This window comes from Entelurus aequoreus, linkage group LG12 (genome assembly GCF_033978785.1).
Source record: "Entelurus aequoreus isolate RoL-2023_Sb linkage group LG12, RoL_Eaeq_v1.1, whole genome shotgun sequence".
Taxonomy (NCBI): Eukaryota; Metazoa; Chordata; class Actinopteri; order Syngnathiformes; family Syngnathidae; genus Entelurus; species Entelurus aequoreus.
This window is the reverse complement of record NC_084742.1, coordinates 2,817,191-2,833,275: the sequence shown is the minus strand read 5'-3', so window position 1 is coordinate 2,833,275 and position 16,085 is coordinate 2,817,191. Positions and strand designations below refer to the sequence as shown.

Sequence of the window (16,085 nt, the reverse complement as noted above, 5' to 3'; positions counted from 1 at the left end):
CTATGTAGGTCTCACCTAGACCTACATTTCATAGCTGGACATCCTTCACCAAAAATCAACAGGAAGTTTGCTATTCCTCCTTCAAAATAAATTTTTTGTTACAACCGGTCACCAAACATCAAACGTTATCTCCTCCGAGGGCGTTTGTCGTTTCGGCTTCAAACTGTGGGAGTCCTTTGTACAGGTACAAAGGAACCTATTGAAATTGTAAGGTTTATTATTATTCCGCAGCTTTGCGCACTACTTTGCCCCCCTTAACATGCTTCGAAACTCACCAAATTTTATACACACATAGAAAAACTGTGACAGCACACTTTAGTAAAAAAAACAAACCCCAAAAATCAAAATTGCGCTCTAGCGCACCCTAGGAAAAAAACAAAAACAAACTGCCTGTAACTCCCACTAGGAAGGTCGTAGAGACATGAAACAAAAACCTGTATGTAGGTCTCACTTAGACCTACAATTCATAATTTCACATCCTCGGGCAAAAACCAACAGGAAGTTGGCAATTTCCCCTTCAACACAAAAAAGGACTAAAAACACTCATTTTTGCCTCTTTGAACTGTAATTTGACCCTCTTAAAAGACTTCAAAACTCACCAAACTTTTTACACACATCGGGCCTGGTGGAAATTGCGATTTAAAAAAAAAACGAACCCCAAAACTCAAAATTGCGCTCTAGTGCAATTTTTGAATAAAACAGAGACAAAACTGCTTCTCAGTGGAAAACACAGACAAAACTGCTTGTTTTTAGAGACATGAAACAAAAACCTCTACGTAGGTCTCACTTAGATCTACATTTCATAGGTTGACATCCTTCAGCAAAAATCAACAGGAAGTTTGATATCCCCACTTCAAAACAATTTTTTTTAAAAAAGCGGTCACCAAACATCAAACATTATCCCCTCTGAGCGCGTTTGTCATTTTGGCTTCAAACTACTACAGGAGAGAGATTGAACCCTTCTGATTAAAAGTTGGCGAAAGCGTTGTAATAAGTGCTACGGTTTTGATTTTACGAGCCTTCAAAGAAAAGAACCACTGTGCCGCAGCACCTAGGAAAAAAACACAGACACAACTCCCTCTAACTCCCAGTACGAATATCGTAGAGACATGAAACAAAAACCTCTATGTAGGTCTCACTCAGGACTACCACTGGACAAAAGTATTGGGACACCTAGGACTAGCACCAGCCAAAATGCGGACCCGACCAACGCTGCTTGCAGCTTTAATTTTTTATTGTCTTTTGTTTGTTTGTTTTATCCCCTTTATGTCAAAGAAAATATCAATTTTATATGGCCAACATACAAAATATGCAATACTTTCCCTAAGAAATACTTCCAAGTGGAATGTTTGATGTGAAGTCATTGGAGTCTTGAATAGGTCAATAATTCATAACAACCTTGATTTTGATTCATTATTATTTCTTGAGAAATTACATTTTTAAAGGAGTGTTAACTTTCTTCGTTACATTTGACCTGTTTGCTCTTTTATTCCACTTTTTTATGTTTAATTTTTTAATATAATTCTCAAAATGTGCCGCTGGCTGGTTAAACAGTGATCTTTGGACACTCCTGATCTAGACATGCATGATTCCTCATTGTGTTTCTGCATGCGTGTTTCTTCCAAATTCCAACAAAATTAGGCATAATAATGTGTTAATTCCACGACTGTATATATCGGTATCTGTTGATATCGGAATCGGTAATTAAGAGTTGGACAATATCGGAATATCGGCAAAAAATCCATTATTGGACATCTCTAGTAATCATGCATGACACACGTTTTAGTGTGTAATGTGTGGGATATTCGGAGCAGAGTTACAATGCATAAACACCTATACATTAGGGCAGGGGTCACCAAGGCGGTGCCCGCGGGCACCAGGTAGCCCGTAAGGACCAGATGAGTAGCCCGCCGGCCTGTTCTAAAAATAGCTCAAATAGCAGCACTTACCAGTGAGCTGCCTCTATTTTTTAAATTGTATTTATTTACTAGCAAGCTGGTCTGGCTTTGCCCGACATTTTTAATTCTAAGAGAGACAAAACTCAAATAGAATTTGAAAATCCAAGAAAATATTTTAAAGACTTGGTCTTTACTTGTTTAAATAAATTCATTATTTTTTTTACTTTGCTTCTCATAACTTTCAGAAAGACAATTTTAGAGAAAAAATACAACCGTAAAAATGATTTTAGGATTTTTAAACACATATACCTTTTTACCTTTTAAATTCCTTCCTCTTCTTTCCTGACAATTTAAATCAATGTTCAAGTAAATTTATTTTTTTTATTGTAAAGAATAATACATTTTAATTTAGTTTTTCATTTTAGCTTCTGTTTTTTCGACGAAGAATATTTGTGAAATATTTCTTCAAACTTATTATGATTAAAATTCAAAAACATTATTCTGGCAAATCTAGAAAATCTGTAGAATCAAATTTAAATCTTATTTCAAAGTCTTTTGAATTTCTTTTAAAATTTTTGTTCTGGAAAATCTAGAAGAAATAATGATTTGTCTTTGCTAGAAATATAGCTTGGTCCAATTTGTTATATATTCTAACAAAGTGTAGATTGGATTTTAACCTATTTAAAACATGTCATCAAAATTCTAAAATTAATCTTAATCAGGAAAAATTACTAATGATGTTCCATAAATTATTTTTTTAAGTTTTTCTCTTCTTTTTTTCCAGTTGAATTTTGAATTTTAAAGAGTCGAAATTGAAGATAAACTGTTTCAAAGTTTAATTGTAATTTTTTTCGTGTTTTCTCCTCTTTTAAACCGTTCAATTAAGTGTAAATATTACTAATTATTAATAATAACATAGAGTTAAAGGTAAATTGAGCAAATTGGCTATTTCTGGCAATTTATTTAAGTGTGTATCAAACTGGTAGCCCTTCGCATCAATCAGTACCCAAGAAGTAGCTCTTGCTTTCAAAAAGGTTGGTGACCCGTGCATTAGGGTAAACAGACAATTTAAATGATATCAATTTGGCTGACCGTAGATATTTCGATTATTGATGACACATTCTCTCTGTGTCCCGCAAACCTGACAACGACCAACTAATAATAATAATAATAATAATAATAATAATAATAATAATAGATTTTATTTGTAAAAAGCACTTTGCGTTGAGCAAACAACCTCAAAGTGCCACAGTGTTAAAAAAAAAAAAAGAAAATAGTAATAATAATAATAATAATACAAGATAATAAAAATAAATAAAATATAAAACTAGAAACAGTCCAATATCTAGAACCAGCATGCATATCTATAAAAATCTATAAAAGGCTTTTTTTTTTTAAAAAGATGGGTTTTTAAGCCTTTTTTAAAAGCATCCACAGTCTGAAGTGCCCTCAGGTGGTCAGGGAGAGCGTTCCACAGACTGGGAGCAACAACTACAACGAACGCGTACTCAACCCAATTTAGCGTAGGAGCTGGCGATACTTGTTTCTTCCAAGTAGCTTTATCACTGGAAGACAAGGAAGGACTAAACATGCTACACTACACTCAGTAGGGGGTCACAAAAAGCAATGCTAACCGGGGCGGGGGGATTTATGCAAGTATCGACAGTGTAAGGAGAATATTTGTTAACCTTGAGGCAGAGTGAACTGTCAATGGGATCTCATCCCATGCGCAGAACATGATGTTCAAGGACAAAACATGAATTCATTATTTTTTTCAAACACACACACTTTGTATCTAGTTTAGGATCCGAAAGAAGAGGTACCAGGAACGAGAGAGTGGACAGATGTGAGTGTGCAACACACAGGCCAAGTTAACTTTCGATTTCGATCCCCACCATGGCGAGCCAGCAACATGGACAAACGCATATGTAGTGAACGACCGTTTTAGAGAAGGCTCCGAACTTTAGACGGCTTTGACTCCTCTCCAGTGCTGGTATTGCTGTTGTTTGTACTCACCATATTTTTTCCAGACTATAAGGCGCACTTAAAATCCTTTCATTTTCTCAAAACTCAAAGGTGCGCCTAATGTACGGAATAATTCTGATTTTGCCTACCTACTTCGAAGCTATTTTACTGTGGTACATGATGTAATGATAAGTGTGACCAGTAGATGGCAGTCACACATAAGTAGACTGCAATATGAGTCAAGTAAACAACACCAAAATGTTATATGTTCCATTGAAAATATAGAACATTACACACGGCGCTCAAAAATCCATCAAAATGTTTTTAGTAGGACTTTGGTAAGCTATGAAGCCGCACCGCTTGATGGATTGTACTGTGCTTCAACAAACCAGTGTTATTATGGTGTGTGTGTAAGGTAAGACAGGAGTCTTTCTGGATCACCAGCTTCCTCTGCTCCACCAAGCTCACACAAAACGGTACCAAAAAAAAAAAACCAGACAAATTTGGGGATATGCATATTTGCCTGTTTCCATGAGCCGAATAGTCCAGAACCAACTGACATATACTGCAAGGGAAAATAATAGCAGCAAGTGTGAATATGTCCTCCAAGGGGGGGGGGGGGAGTGTGTGAATAAACTTGTGAATCTGCAGGGGGGAGGTGGCAATAGCTTGCAGTTTTTAACAGTATGCACAAAAATATACATTCATACCACATTTCTCACCAAAGACTCGGTTGACGCTCGGGCTGCGACTAACGATTATTTTAACAGTTGACGAGTCAGCGATTGTTTTCTCGATTAGTCAAATAGACGATTATTTTTTTATGATCTTCTGTGCATGTTTGAGTTTCCACAACAATGAAAACTAAACCAACATGCAAGATGTCCTGAAAACATGACATTCTGTGCAAAACGTTTATTTCTGTCCAGTGCTGTCAGGGTTGTTTAGCTGCATTTATTTACCATATTATTCCAACTATAAGGCGCACTTAAAGGCCTACTGAGAGCCACTACTAGCGACCACGCAGTCTGATAGTTTATATATCAATGATGAAATCTTAACATTGCAACACATGCCAATACGGCCGGGTTAACTTATCAAGTGACTTTTAAAATTTCCCGGGAAATATCCGGCTGAAACGTCGCGGTATGATGACGTATGCGCGTGACGAAGTCAGAGTAACAGAAGTTATGGTACCCCGTAGAATCCTATACAAAAAGCTCTGTTTTCATTTCATAATTCCAAAGTATTCTGGACATCTTTTGCAATTTGTTTAATGAACAATGAAGGCTGCAAAGAAGACAGTTGTAGGTGGGATCAGTGTATTAGCAGCGGACTACAGCAACACAACCAGGAGGACTTTGTTGGAGCGCTAGCCGCCGACCTCACCTTGACTTCCTACGTCTCCGGGCCGCCAAACGCATCGGGTGAAGTCCTTCGTCCTTCCGCCGATCGCTGGAACGCAGGTGAGCACGGGTGTTGATGAGCAAATGAGGGCTGGCTGGCGTAGGTGGAGAGCTAATGTTTTTAGCATAGCTCTGTGCAGTGCGGTTGCTAAGTTAGCTTCAATGGCGTCGTTAGCACAGCATTGTTAACCTTCGCCAGCCTGGAAAGCATTAACCGTGTATTTACATGTCCACGGTTTAATAGTATTGTTGATTTTCTATCTATCCTTCCAGTCAGGGGTTTATTTTTTTTGTTTCTATATGCAGCTAAAGCACGATGCTATCACGTTAGCTCGTAGCTAAAGCATTTCGCCGATGTATTGTCGTGGAGATAAAAGGCACTGAATGTCCATTTCGCGTTCTCGACTCTCATTTTCAAGAGGATATAGTATCCCAGGTGGTTTAAAATACAAATCTGTGATCTACAATAGAAAAAGGAGAGAGTGTGGAATCCAATGAGCCAGCTTGTACCTAAGTTACGGTCAGAGAGAAAAAAGATACGTCCATCACTGCCTCTCAAGTCCTTCACTGTAACGTTCCTCATCTACGAATCTTTCATCCTCGCTCAAATTAATGGGGTAATCATCACTTTCTCGGTCCGAATCTCTCTCGCTCCATTGTAAACAACGGGGAATTGTGAGGAATACTAGCTCCTGTGACGTCACGCTACTTCCGCTACAGGCAAGGCTTTTTTTATCAGCGAGCAAAAGTTGCGAACTTTATCGTCGATGTTCTCTACTAAATCCTTTCAGCAAAAATATGGCAATATCGCGAAATGATCAAGTATGACACAGAACGGATCTGCTATCCCCGTTTAAATAAAAAAAAACATTTCAGTAGGCCTTTAAATGGCGTCGTTAGCAACAGCATAGTTAAGCTTCGAAACATTCATTTCAGTAGGCCTTTAAAGGCCTACTGAAATGATTTTTTTTATTTAAACGGGAATAGCAGATCCATTCTATGTGTCATACTTGATCATTTCGCGATATTGCCATATTTTTGCTGAAAGGATTTAGTAGAGAAAATCGACGATAAAGTTCGCAACTTTTGCTCGCTGATAAAAAAAAGCCTTGCCTGTAGCGGAAGTAGCGTGACGTCACAGGAGCTAGTATTCCTCACAATTCCCCGTTGTTTACAATGGAGCGAGAGAGATTCGGACCGAGAAAGCGACGATTACCCCATTAGTTTGAGCGAGGATGAAAGATTCGTGGATGAGGAACGTGAGAGTGAAGGACTAGAGTACAGTGCAGGGCGTATCTTTTTTCGCTCTGACCGTAACTTAGGTACAAGCTGGCTCATTGGATTCCACACTCTCTCCTTTTTCTATTGTGGATCACGGATTTGTATTTTAAACCACCTGGGATACTATATCCTCTTGAAAATGAGAGTCGAGAACACGAAATGGACATTCAGTGCCTTTTATGTCCACGACAATACATCGGTGAAGCACTTTAGCTACGGAGCTAACGTGATAGCATCGGGCTTTACTGCATATAGAAACAAAACAAATAAGTCCCTGACTGGAAGGATAGACAGAAGATCAACAATACTATTAAACCATGGACATGTAACGCTTTCCAGCCTGGCGAAGCTTAAACAATGCTGTTGCTAACGACGCCATTGAAGCTAACTTAGCTACGGGACCTCACAGAGCTATGCTAAAAACATTAGCTATCCACCTACGCCAGCCAGCCCTCATCTGCTCATCAACACCCGTGCTCACCTGCGTTCCAGCGATCGACGGAGCGACGAAAGACTTCACCCGATCATCGATGCGGTCGGCGGCTAGCGTCGGATAGCGTCGGATAGCGCGTCTGCTATCCAAGTCAAAGTCCTCCTGGTTGTGTTGCTGCAGCCAGCCGCTAATACACCCATCCCAACTACAGCTTTCTTCTTTGCAGTCTCCATTGTTCATTAAACAAATTGCAAAAGATTCACCAACACAGATGTCCAGAATACTGTGGAATTTTGCGATGAAAACAGAGCTGTTTGTATTGGATACAATGTGTCCGAATACTTCCGTTTCTTGAAGCATCCAAATGGCGATTTATCAACGCAGGAAAATTTACCGACTTAATTTTCATTTATCATCGGCTAATTGACTTATCAAATATCGGCCCATTCCGAGCAATCTGCAGCTTGATATCCATCCGAGTCACATATCCCTGCTTGGCACTCAGCATCAAGGGTTGGAATTGGGGGTTAAATCGCCAAAAATTATTCCCGGGCGCGGCCACCGCTGCTGCTCACTGCTCTCCTCACCTCCCAGAGGGGTGATCAAGGGTGATGGGTCAAATGCAGAGAATAATTTCGCCACACCTCATAATTATGTGTAAGTTATCACACAACTTTAGTATGCTTAAAGTCTGTTGCTACATTTATTAGCTATTGTGCTAAAGCTGTACTTTTTCTATCTGTGCAAGGACAAAACTTCTTGTCTGAGGGGTGGCCTCAGCCGCAGATGTTATCTTTGTTTTAGCCCGCTAACAGCCAAGGACTTCAAGGACCTCAACGAAGATAAGACGACAGCACGCAGGCGAAGCAGAGACAAGGCGAAATCACAAGGCCCCCCCAGCACATTCCGTCACGTATTGTGCGTACTGGAGCTGCTTTGCATGATATGTGTGACCGCTCCTTTTAGAGGCGGCCTCAGTGATGTTGACTGGGGAACTCCTGAATAAATAGAGGGACGCGGGAGCTGTACCTTAGAGCAGTGGTCCCCAACCGTGGATCGATTGGTACCGGGCCGCACAAGAAATTTAAAAAAATAAAATAAAATAAAATATATATATATATTTTTTAATTAAATCAACATAAAAAACACAAGATACTCTTACAATTAGTGCACCAACCCAAAAAACCTCCCTCCCCCATTCACACTCAATCGCACAAAAGGGTTGTTTCTTTCTGTTATTAATATTTCTGGCTCCATCCATCCATCCATCTTCTTCCGCTTATCCGAGGTCGGGCCGCGGGGGCAGCAGCCTAAGCAGGGAAGCCCAGACTTGCCTCTCTCCAGCCACTTCGTCCAGCTCTTCCCGGGGGGATCCCGAGGCGTTCCCAGGCCAGCCGGGAGACATAGTCTTCCCAACGTGTCCTGGGTCTTCCCCGTGGCCTCCTACCGGCCCTAAACACCTCCCTAGGGAGGCGTTCGGGTGGCATTGTGACCAGATGCCCGAACCACCTCATCTGGCTCCTCTCGATGTGGAGGAGCCAGATCTTTCTGGTTGCTACATTATATATCAATACAGTCTGCAGGGATACAGTCCGTAAGCACACATGATTGTATTTTTTTATGACAAAAAAAATAAATAATAAATACTAAACCCCACGCCCCGGTCCGTGGGACAAATTTTCAAGCGTTGACCGGTCCGCAGCTACAAAAAGGTTGGGGACCACTGCTTTAGAGCGTAGGGGGAGACTGTGACTAAGTGTGCAGCTCCATGCGTTCTCCTCATGAGCTAAATTGAACTCTGTCTCTGCATGATTCCTTGCTTCTTGTCTGTTTAATAGATGTTTGAACCTGACAGTGTGTGTGACAATCATTGGTACTTTGACTTAATGAGTGCGGTAAATAATACCATGTAAAAAGTGTAACACTCACAGAAGTGCCATTCTCCTCCTTCTTGATGAGCGACAGCATGCTGGTGAGGATCCGCGCGCACATGACCAGGTCTCTCTGCTCCTGCATGTGGGCCTGCAGGATGCGCAGCACCACCGGCAGCAGGATGCACCTCGATTCTGCAACACGAGACAGGCACATGTAAGCGTACTGTCGTTGTCGTGCTTTCAGGGGCGGTCCCACCTGGGTTGACGTAAAGCTGGCCCTCCACCGTCTTGGCAAGGCACTGCAGTTTGACCGCCTCCAGGGGGCAGTCGGCGTGGACGATGGCGGGCAGGCTGCTCAGCGTCTCCCTGACGAAGCCGGCCACCTCCCGCACCGTGAAGATCTTCAGGAGCTCGCCGTAAACCGCCGGGAAGGTCCGCAGGAAGACCGCCTGCGCAGAGCGGGATTAATGAGTCGACAATTCTATTATTGTCCCTAAAAAGTATTCTTCCTCGCAGCTGAGAGCTCTCTAGCTGAACATTTGCCTGGAATTCAGATTTGAGAGCAGGTTAGCAGATCACATAGCATTACATTGAATATACCATTTTTAATATTATTATTTTTAATGGAAAAAACTTAATCCTATATTCATTATATTATTTTTAGGCATTTTCCTCTTCTTCTATCATTTTTTACTTGTACCTTCATCCTCATTCATATGTATGGGATCTTTGAAGTTTACAGTAATTAAGAGATTATGTATTGCCACTTGCTTCTTTTTCTCTAATGATTTTTTTGTATTGATATTTTGTAATATATTATATAATTAATTTGTATCTTTTTTCTTTTACATATAATCATTTCCCTGCCCGCTACTTTATATACAAATAATACATCCAACTGCATGAATGTTATATATTTACATCCCCAATGTTCATACAAAAAATTCAATAGATATAAATACAAAAGCATAATATTTCTAAAAAATAATTTAATGATTTGAAAAAAAAAATACAAATGAATACAAATATATCAATCTAATGAAATCTAGATGAATAAAAAAATATGTTATATATAGGGCTGCAACAACTAATAGATTAAATCGATTAAAATCGATTGTAAAAATAGTTGGCGATTAATGTAGTCATCGATTCGTTGGATCTATGCTATGCGCATGCGCAGAGGCAATTTTTTAATGTATTTATTATTTTTTTTAATAAACCTTTATTTATAAACTGCAACATGTACAAACAGCTAAGAAACAATAATCAAAATAAGTATGGTGCCAGTATGCTGGTTTTTTTTCCAATAAAATACTGGAAATTATAGAAATTTAGTTTGTCTCTTTTATCCGATTATTAATCGATTTAATCGAAGTAATAATCGACAGATTAATCGATTATCAAATTAATCGTTAGTTGCAGCCCTAGTTATATATATATATAAGTAATTTTAAATAAATATAAGAAATTAAAACTCATGACAAAAATAATAACATGATAACTGCAATAATAATTAGAATTTGCAATTCCGGCACAAATTGCGTGTGGATGCCCTATGGGCACAAGCCGCCGAACTGCCAATACGTGTGAGTGGAACTGAAATGCTTGAATGTCCAGGGTGAGTGGAGTGAGTGGATGTTGGAACGGTTCGAATCGGTTGAGAAATGTGGGATATGGAGAGTTTTGCGTATTGCCCATTTATTTTCAAGGAGGGTAAATTCCTGGTAATTCCGGGTAATCAGGGAATTTTGGGAACCGTGAAACATGTTGGTTTTAATGTCCAGGGTGAGCGGAGTGTGTGGATGCTGGAACGGCTCAAATCGGATGAGAAATTCGGGATATGCAGTCGATTGTATATTTCCCATTCATTGTCAGTGGGGGGAAAATTCCAGGAAAAGCAGGAATTTTGGAAAAGGGAAAACATGTTTTGCGTTCCATATATCGGAAGAGTAGTTTGGGGGGAGTTTAGAACATTGTAGCACTATGATGGCGTTCATTAATTTGAATGGGAATTTCCTGGAAATTTGGGAATTTTGGAAAATATTGATACCAGCACAACAGTCCTAGATGATATGAATGGGTTGGTGTTGGAATTTTTGGAATCGGTTAAAAAAATTTTGACGTAGTAACAGTTTAAATGAAATGGGTATTTTGGAAGTCCTGTAAAATAGGAGCAGGTCAAAAACAGTTGAAACATGTGGACTGTGAAAACTTTCCAGGAATTCCTGGATTTTTTTTTGGACGTTTGAAGTTTGATTGTCCGAGGGGAGGGGAGTTTGTGGCCGGTGGAACAGTTCAAATCGGTTGAGAAAATGTGGGAATTGCGCATGTTAGAAAATTGGCCCATCCATTTTCAATGGGCAAAATATCCCGGAAAACCGGGAACTCTGGGTAATCCGGTATATTTACAAAAAAAATCTAATAAAATTGGGGGGAGCTCATGATTCCCGGTCGAGCCGAAAGTCTTGATACTTGAACAGTTGCGATCATGTTTATTGTGTGACTGCCCAAACAATCACACAATAAACTAGAGAGAGAAAGTAATAAAGTATTCCCCCCTCACAGCATGCAAGCTGTTGCTAGTCTGTCATTTCACGTATTACAGTCCTCTTATTTGTCTCTTGTAATCCTCTCCCTCTACTCTCGTATCTTCCGTTGGGAAACGCCAGGAAGCGGCAACACACTGCAGACCCTCTGCAAGCATGAAATCATGCAATTACACCGCAGCCAAGAAATGTGTGGAGGGAATAGTATTAACACACACACACTATTTATATATGTGTATGACAGTGTTTCAGTAGTGTGTATGAGTGTTTCAGTAGTGTGTGCGAGAGAAAAACATTTCAGTTGTTTATGTGAGAGCAATTCAGTGGTGTGTATAAGAGTGTTTAAGTAGTGTGTATAAGAGTGTTTCAGTAGTGTGTGTGAGAGATATATGTTTCCATTGTTTATGTGAGAGCATTTCAGTAGTGTGGATAAGAGTGTTTCAGTAGTGTGTATGAGAGTGTTTCAGTAGTGTGTGTGAACAAAAACATTACAGTTGTTTATGTGAGAGCATTTCAGTGCTGTGTATAAGAGTGTTTCAGTAGTGTGTATGAGTGTTTCAGTAATGTGTATAAGAGTGTTTCAGTAGTGTGTGTGAGAAAAACATTTCAGTTGTTTATGTGAGAGCATTTCAGTGGTGTGTATAAGAGTGTTTCAGTAGTGTGTATGAGAGTGTTTCAGTAGTGTGTGTGAGAGAAAAACATTTCAGTTGTTTATGTGAGAGCATTTCAGTAATGTGTGTGAGAGAAAAACATTTAAGTTGTTTATGTGAGAGCATTTCAGTAGTGTGTGTGAGAGAAAAACATTTCCGTTGTTTATTTGAGAGCATTTCAGTAGTGTGTATAAGAGTGTTTCAGTAGTGTGTATAAGAGTGTTTCAGTAGTGTTTATGAGAGTGTTTCGGTAGTGTGTGTGAGAGTGTTTCAGTAGTGTGAATGAGAGTATTTCAGTAGTGTGAATGAGAGTGTTTCAGTAGTGTGAATGAGAGTATTTCAGTAGTGTGAATGAGAGTGTTTCAGTAGTGTGTGTGTGAGAGAAAAACATTTCCGTTGTTTATGTGAGAGCATTTCAGCAGTGTATGTAAGAGGTAATTCTAAATAATGTCCCTAACGGCTCCTCATACAAACGTACAATATTAACACACTGCACACACGCACACACGCACACACACACACGCACACACACACACGCACACACACACACACGCACCTGCGTCTGCGCCACCGGACTTGTGCTTTTGTTTTCCTGCGAGAGGAAGAAGCGGATGGACATGAAGAGCTCGTGGATGCAGACGCGGAACTCCTCCTCGCTCTGGCCTCCCGTTGCCAGGGAGAAGAGGCGGCGGGACTGAATGATGTACTTGAAAATGTACTCGCTGGCCTGGAGAAGAGCAGCAACATCACACTTGTTTAAAACAACAACAACACAATAATACCAAGTAACAGAGGGCGTCTCACCTTGAGGACCTGCTGGATGTGATCCTGATGCTCGGCGTCCACAATGCGGTCCACGTACCACTTTAGGACTTTGATCAGGTCCCTTGGAAACACATCACCATTAACTTCCTGTTTATTTTACTGCTGTGTGTGTGTGTGTGTGTGTGTGTGTGTGTGTGTGTGTGTGTGTGTGTGTGTGTGTGTGTGTGTGTGTGTGTGTGTGTGTGTGTGTGTGCACAAAGACCTGGTAAATAACACTGTGTCTTGGCAGCTACACAAAATGTGACGCCTGAGGGTGCACAGCTATTTTTTTTGCCCACCAGGGGGCACCATCCACATTGTGTTCACACCATGTCATCCCAATACAGTAGAAATAACAATATAGGACAGGGCCGCACACTGAACAATTAAAACATGTGGGGGCCTTTTAGGTATTTTTTATTTTCAAAAACAATACAATATCTAGTTTTTTTTCAATTTTCAGGGCTCCCCTCATGTTTGGTCCTGGGCACCCAGAGGGGGCTCAGTCAATATAAATAAATATATATATATATATATATATATATATATATATATATATATATATATATATATATATATATATATAAAGTTTGGACACACCTTCTCATTCACAACACAACTGATGGTCCCAACCCCATTGATAAAGCAGGAAATGCCACTAATCAACCCTGATAAGGCACACTTGTGAAGTGAAAGGTGACTATCTCTTGAAGCTCATCAAGAGAATGCCAAGAGTGTGCAAAGCAGTAATCAGCGCAAAGGTTGGCTATTTTGAAGAAACATGTTTTTAGTTATTTCACCTTTTTTTTGGTTAATTACATAACCCCACATGTGTTTATTCATACTTTTGATGCCTTCAGTGACAATCTACAAAGTAAATAATCATGAATATATATATATATATATATATATATATATATATATATATATATATATATATATATATATATATATATATATATATTGTCTTTTTTTTTTTTTTCATTTGTTGTTATAATTTTTTAAATATTCAACACTTAAATTCCTGGATCAACTTTAGGTTTATTTGTCAATATAATAGTTTATTTATGTGTTTATGCCCTTTTGGTCAAAACCTTGCTTTCATTGACAAAAATCCAAAACAGGCAATATTCGTGGAATATTTCATGTAAAATAATTGGACCTTCAAATAGATCAATAATTCAAAACACTGGTTTTAATTCATTATTATTTTTTGAGCCATGACATTTAAATAAAAAATGTAAAAAAAAGTCCCACTAAATTTCTTCGGGATCCAAGAGGACCCCACTCATAAAAGTGTTGAAAATAAATCGTACATTTTTTTATTTTTTTTTACTTTGAATCTCTAGATCAAATTCAGGTTTATCCGTCATTTTTAATATTTGTTTATGGTTTTTTTTTTCTTTATGCCCTTTTTGTCATATACATACTTACACAAAATAAACAAATATTTATTTTGATTCATTATTATTTTTGAGCAATAACAGCTTAAAAAAAACAACCCTGCATGGCAGCTTTGTGTTATTAGAGTCAAAATTGAAACAATTTCTCGTTACATTACATCTTTTATTCCACATTTTTATGTTTATTAATTTTTAATAATATTTTTCGAATGTGCTGCGGGCCGCAAATGGCGGCACTTTGGAAACCGCAGCTATGGGGTGACATTGTGATGTCACATGACGTGTACCTGTATGACAGAGCCCCTGCAAAGTGGCTCTCAATGTAAGTGTCCATCACAGGCTTGAAGTGCTGGAATTTGCTGTCCTGCAGAAGGTTGATGATGTGAACCTGAGACAAGAAGACACAGGAAGTATTAATGACACAACAAAGGATGTGTCATTCACGTTTTACGGTCAATGCAGAGCAGATTCAAGTGTGTGTGTGTCGAACATTATCTAACTCTCCCTGTCCTTATTCCACAGTGCCAAGTGGCCAATGAAACAGCAATGTGGTCATCCTGGGCTGCGCTCACACTCGTGGTCCAGTACTCGGACTGCAACCAACCACAAATTAAAAATATACACTTGGTGCACACTTTGGCACGGCTCACTCGGGTGTTTTTCTCCTGGGCTGCGCAGAGAAGAACATGAGCAAAAATTAAGGACTTGATTGAACGAGACTTAAGTAAAATATTTCAAAGAAAAATGTCATCTGCTCAGTTCAATACAGAATATAATTGAATAGGCTTGTATTGTCCCTTCTCACCAAAAACAACACCATTCAAAAATAAAATAGAAAATATTATTTTCCGCGAGAAAGGAAAAAAACATTGCGCGTCGACACATCAAACCTTATCAGCCACGACAAAATGTTGTGCAAGCCTAAGGAAAAAAAAGTCATTGGAAAAAGGTGTGCACCAACTCCAGCTAAACCTACATTTGAAAAATAATACAATACTTTTTGCCTGCTATTCGCATGGAATGAACACATTTCACGAGGAGGGGGGAAAAAAACATTAAGCGTCAACACATCGAACCTTATCAGCCACCTGAAACCCCAGCATTGCTATAACGATGTTTTAAAAGCCTAAAAAAAAAAACCTATCCCAAAGCCATCAGAAAAGAAAGGCGTGCACAAACTACAGTTGATAATAAATAATACAGGGTCAGTATGGTAGTTCTGCCTAGCAACAAGTGACCTCATAAACAGGAAGCAATGGTGCATCACTGTTTCTTTCATTTGTTCATCTCGTGTAGGACTTCTTTACGGTTTCAGAGGAAGACATGTTGCATGCTATTCGCACAAAATGTTCTGCAAACATTCCGCCAGAAGGAGAAAAAAGACATTACGCTTCAACACATCGAACCTTATCAGCCACCTGAAAACTTAGCACTGCTACGATGTTTTTTTTAAAGCCTAAAAAAAAAAAAAAAACTGTCCCAAAGCCATACGAAAAGAAAGGCGTGCACAAACTACAGTTGATAATAAATAATACAGGGTCAGTATGGTAGTTCTGCCTAGCAACAAGTGACCTCATAAACAGGTCACATTGAGGCATCACAATTTATTTCATTTGATCATCTCGTGTAGGACTTCTTTACGGTTTCAGAGGAAGACATTTTGCATGCTATTCGCACAAAATGTTCTGCAAACATTCCGCCAGAAGGAAAAAAAGACATTGTGCTTCAACACATCGAACCTTATCAGCCACCTGAAAACCTAGCATTGCTGCAATGTTTTATTAAAGCCTAAAGAAAAAAAAGCTGTCCCAAAGCCATCCAAAAA

General features: G+C 39.2%; 1 protein-coding gene across 9 annotated transcripts in view; it reads right to left on the bottom strand.

The window, feature by feature from the left end:
* dock4b (dedicator of cytokinesis 4b) overlaps window positions 1-16,085 on the bottom strand; it is a 313,423-nt gene that overhangs the window by 99,007 nt on the left and 198,331 nt on the right. For all 9 annotated transcript variants that reach the window (XM_062064466.1, XM_062064465.1, XM_062064473.1 and 6 more), the window contains 5 exons: window positions 14,548-14,648; window positions 12,858-12,939; window positions 12,610-12,780; window positions 9,114-9,306; window positions 8,913-9,049 (listed from right to left, as the gene is read on the bottom strand). In XM_062064466.1, the coding sequence (XP_061920450.1) occupies window positions 8,913-9,049; window positions 9,114-9,306; window positions 12,610-12,780; window positions 12,858-12,939; window positions 14,548-14,648 (684 nt within the window). The remainder of the gene's footprint in view (window positions 1-8,912; window positions 9,050-9,113; window positions 9,307-12,609; window positions 12,781-12,857; window positions 12,940-14,547; window positions 14,649-16,085) is intronic.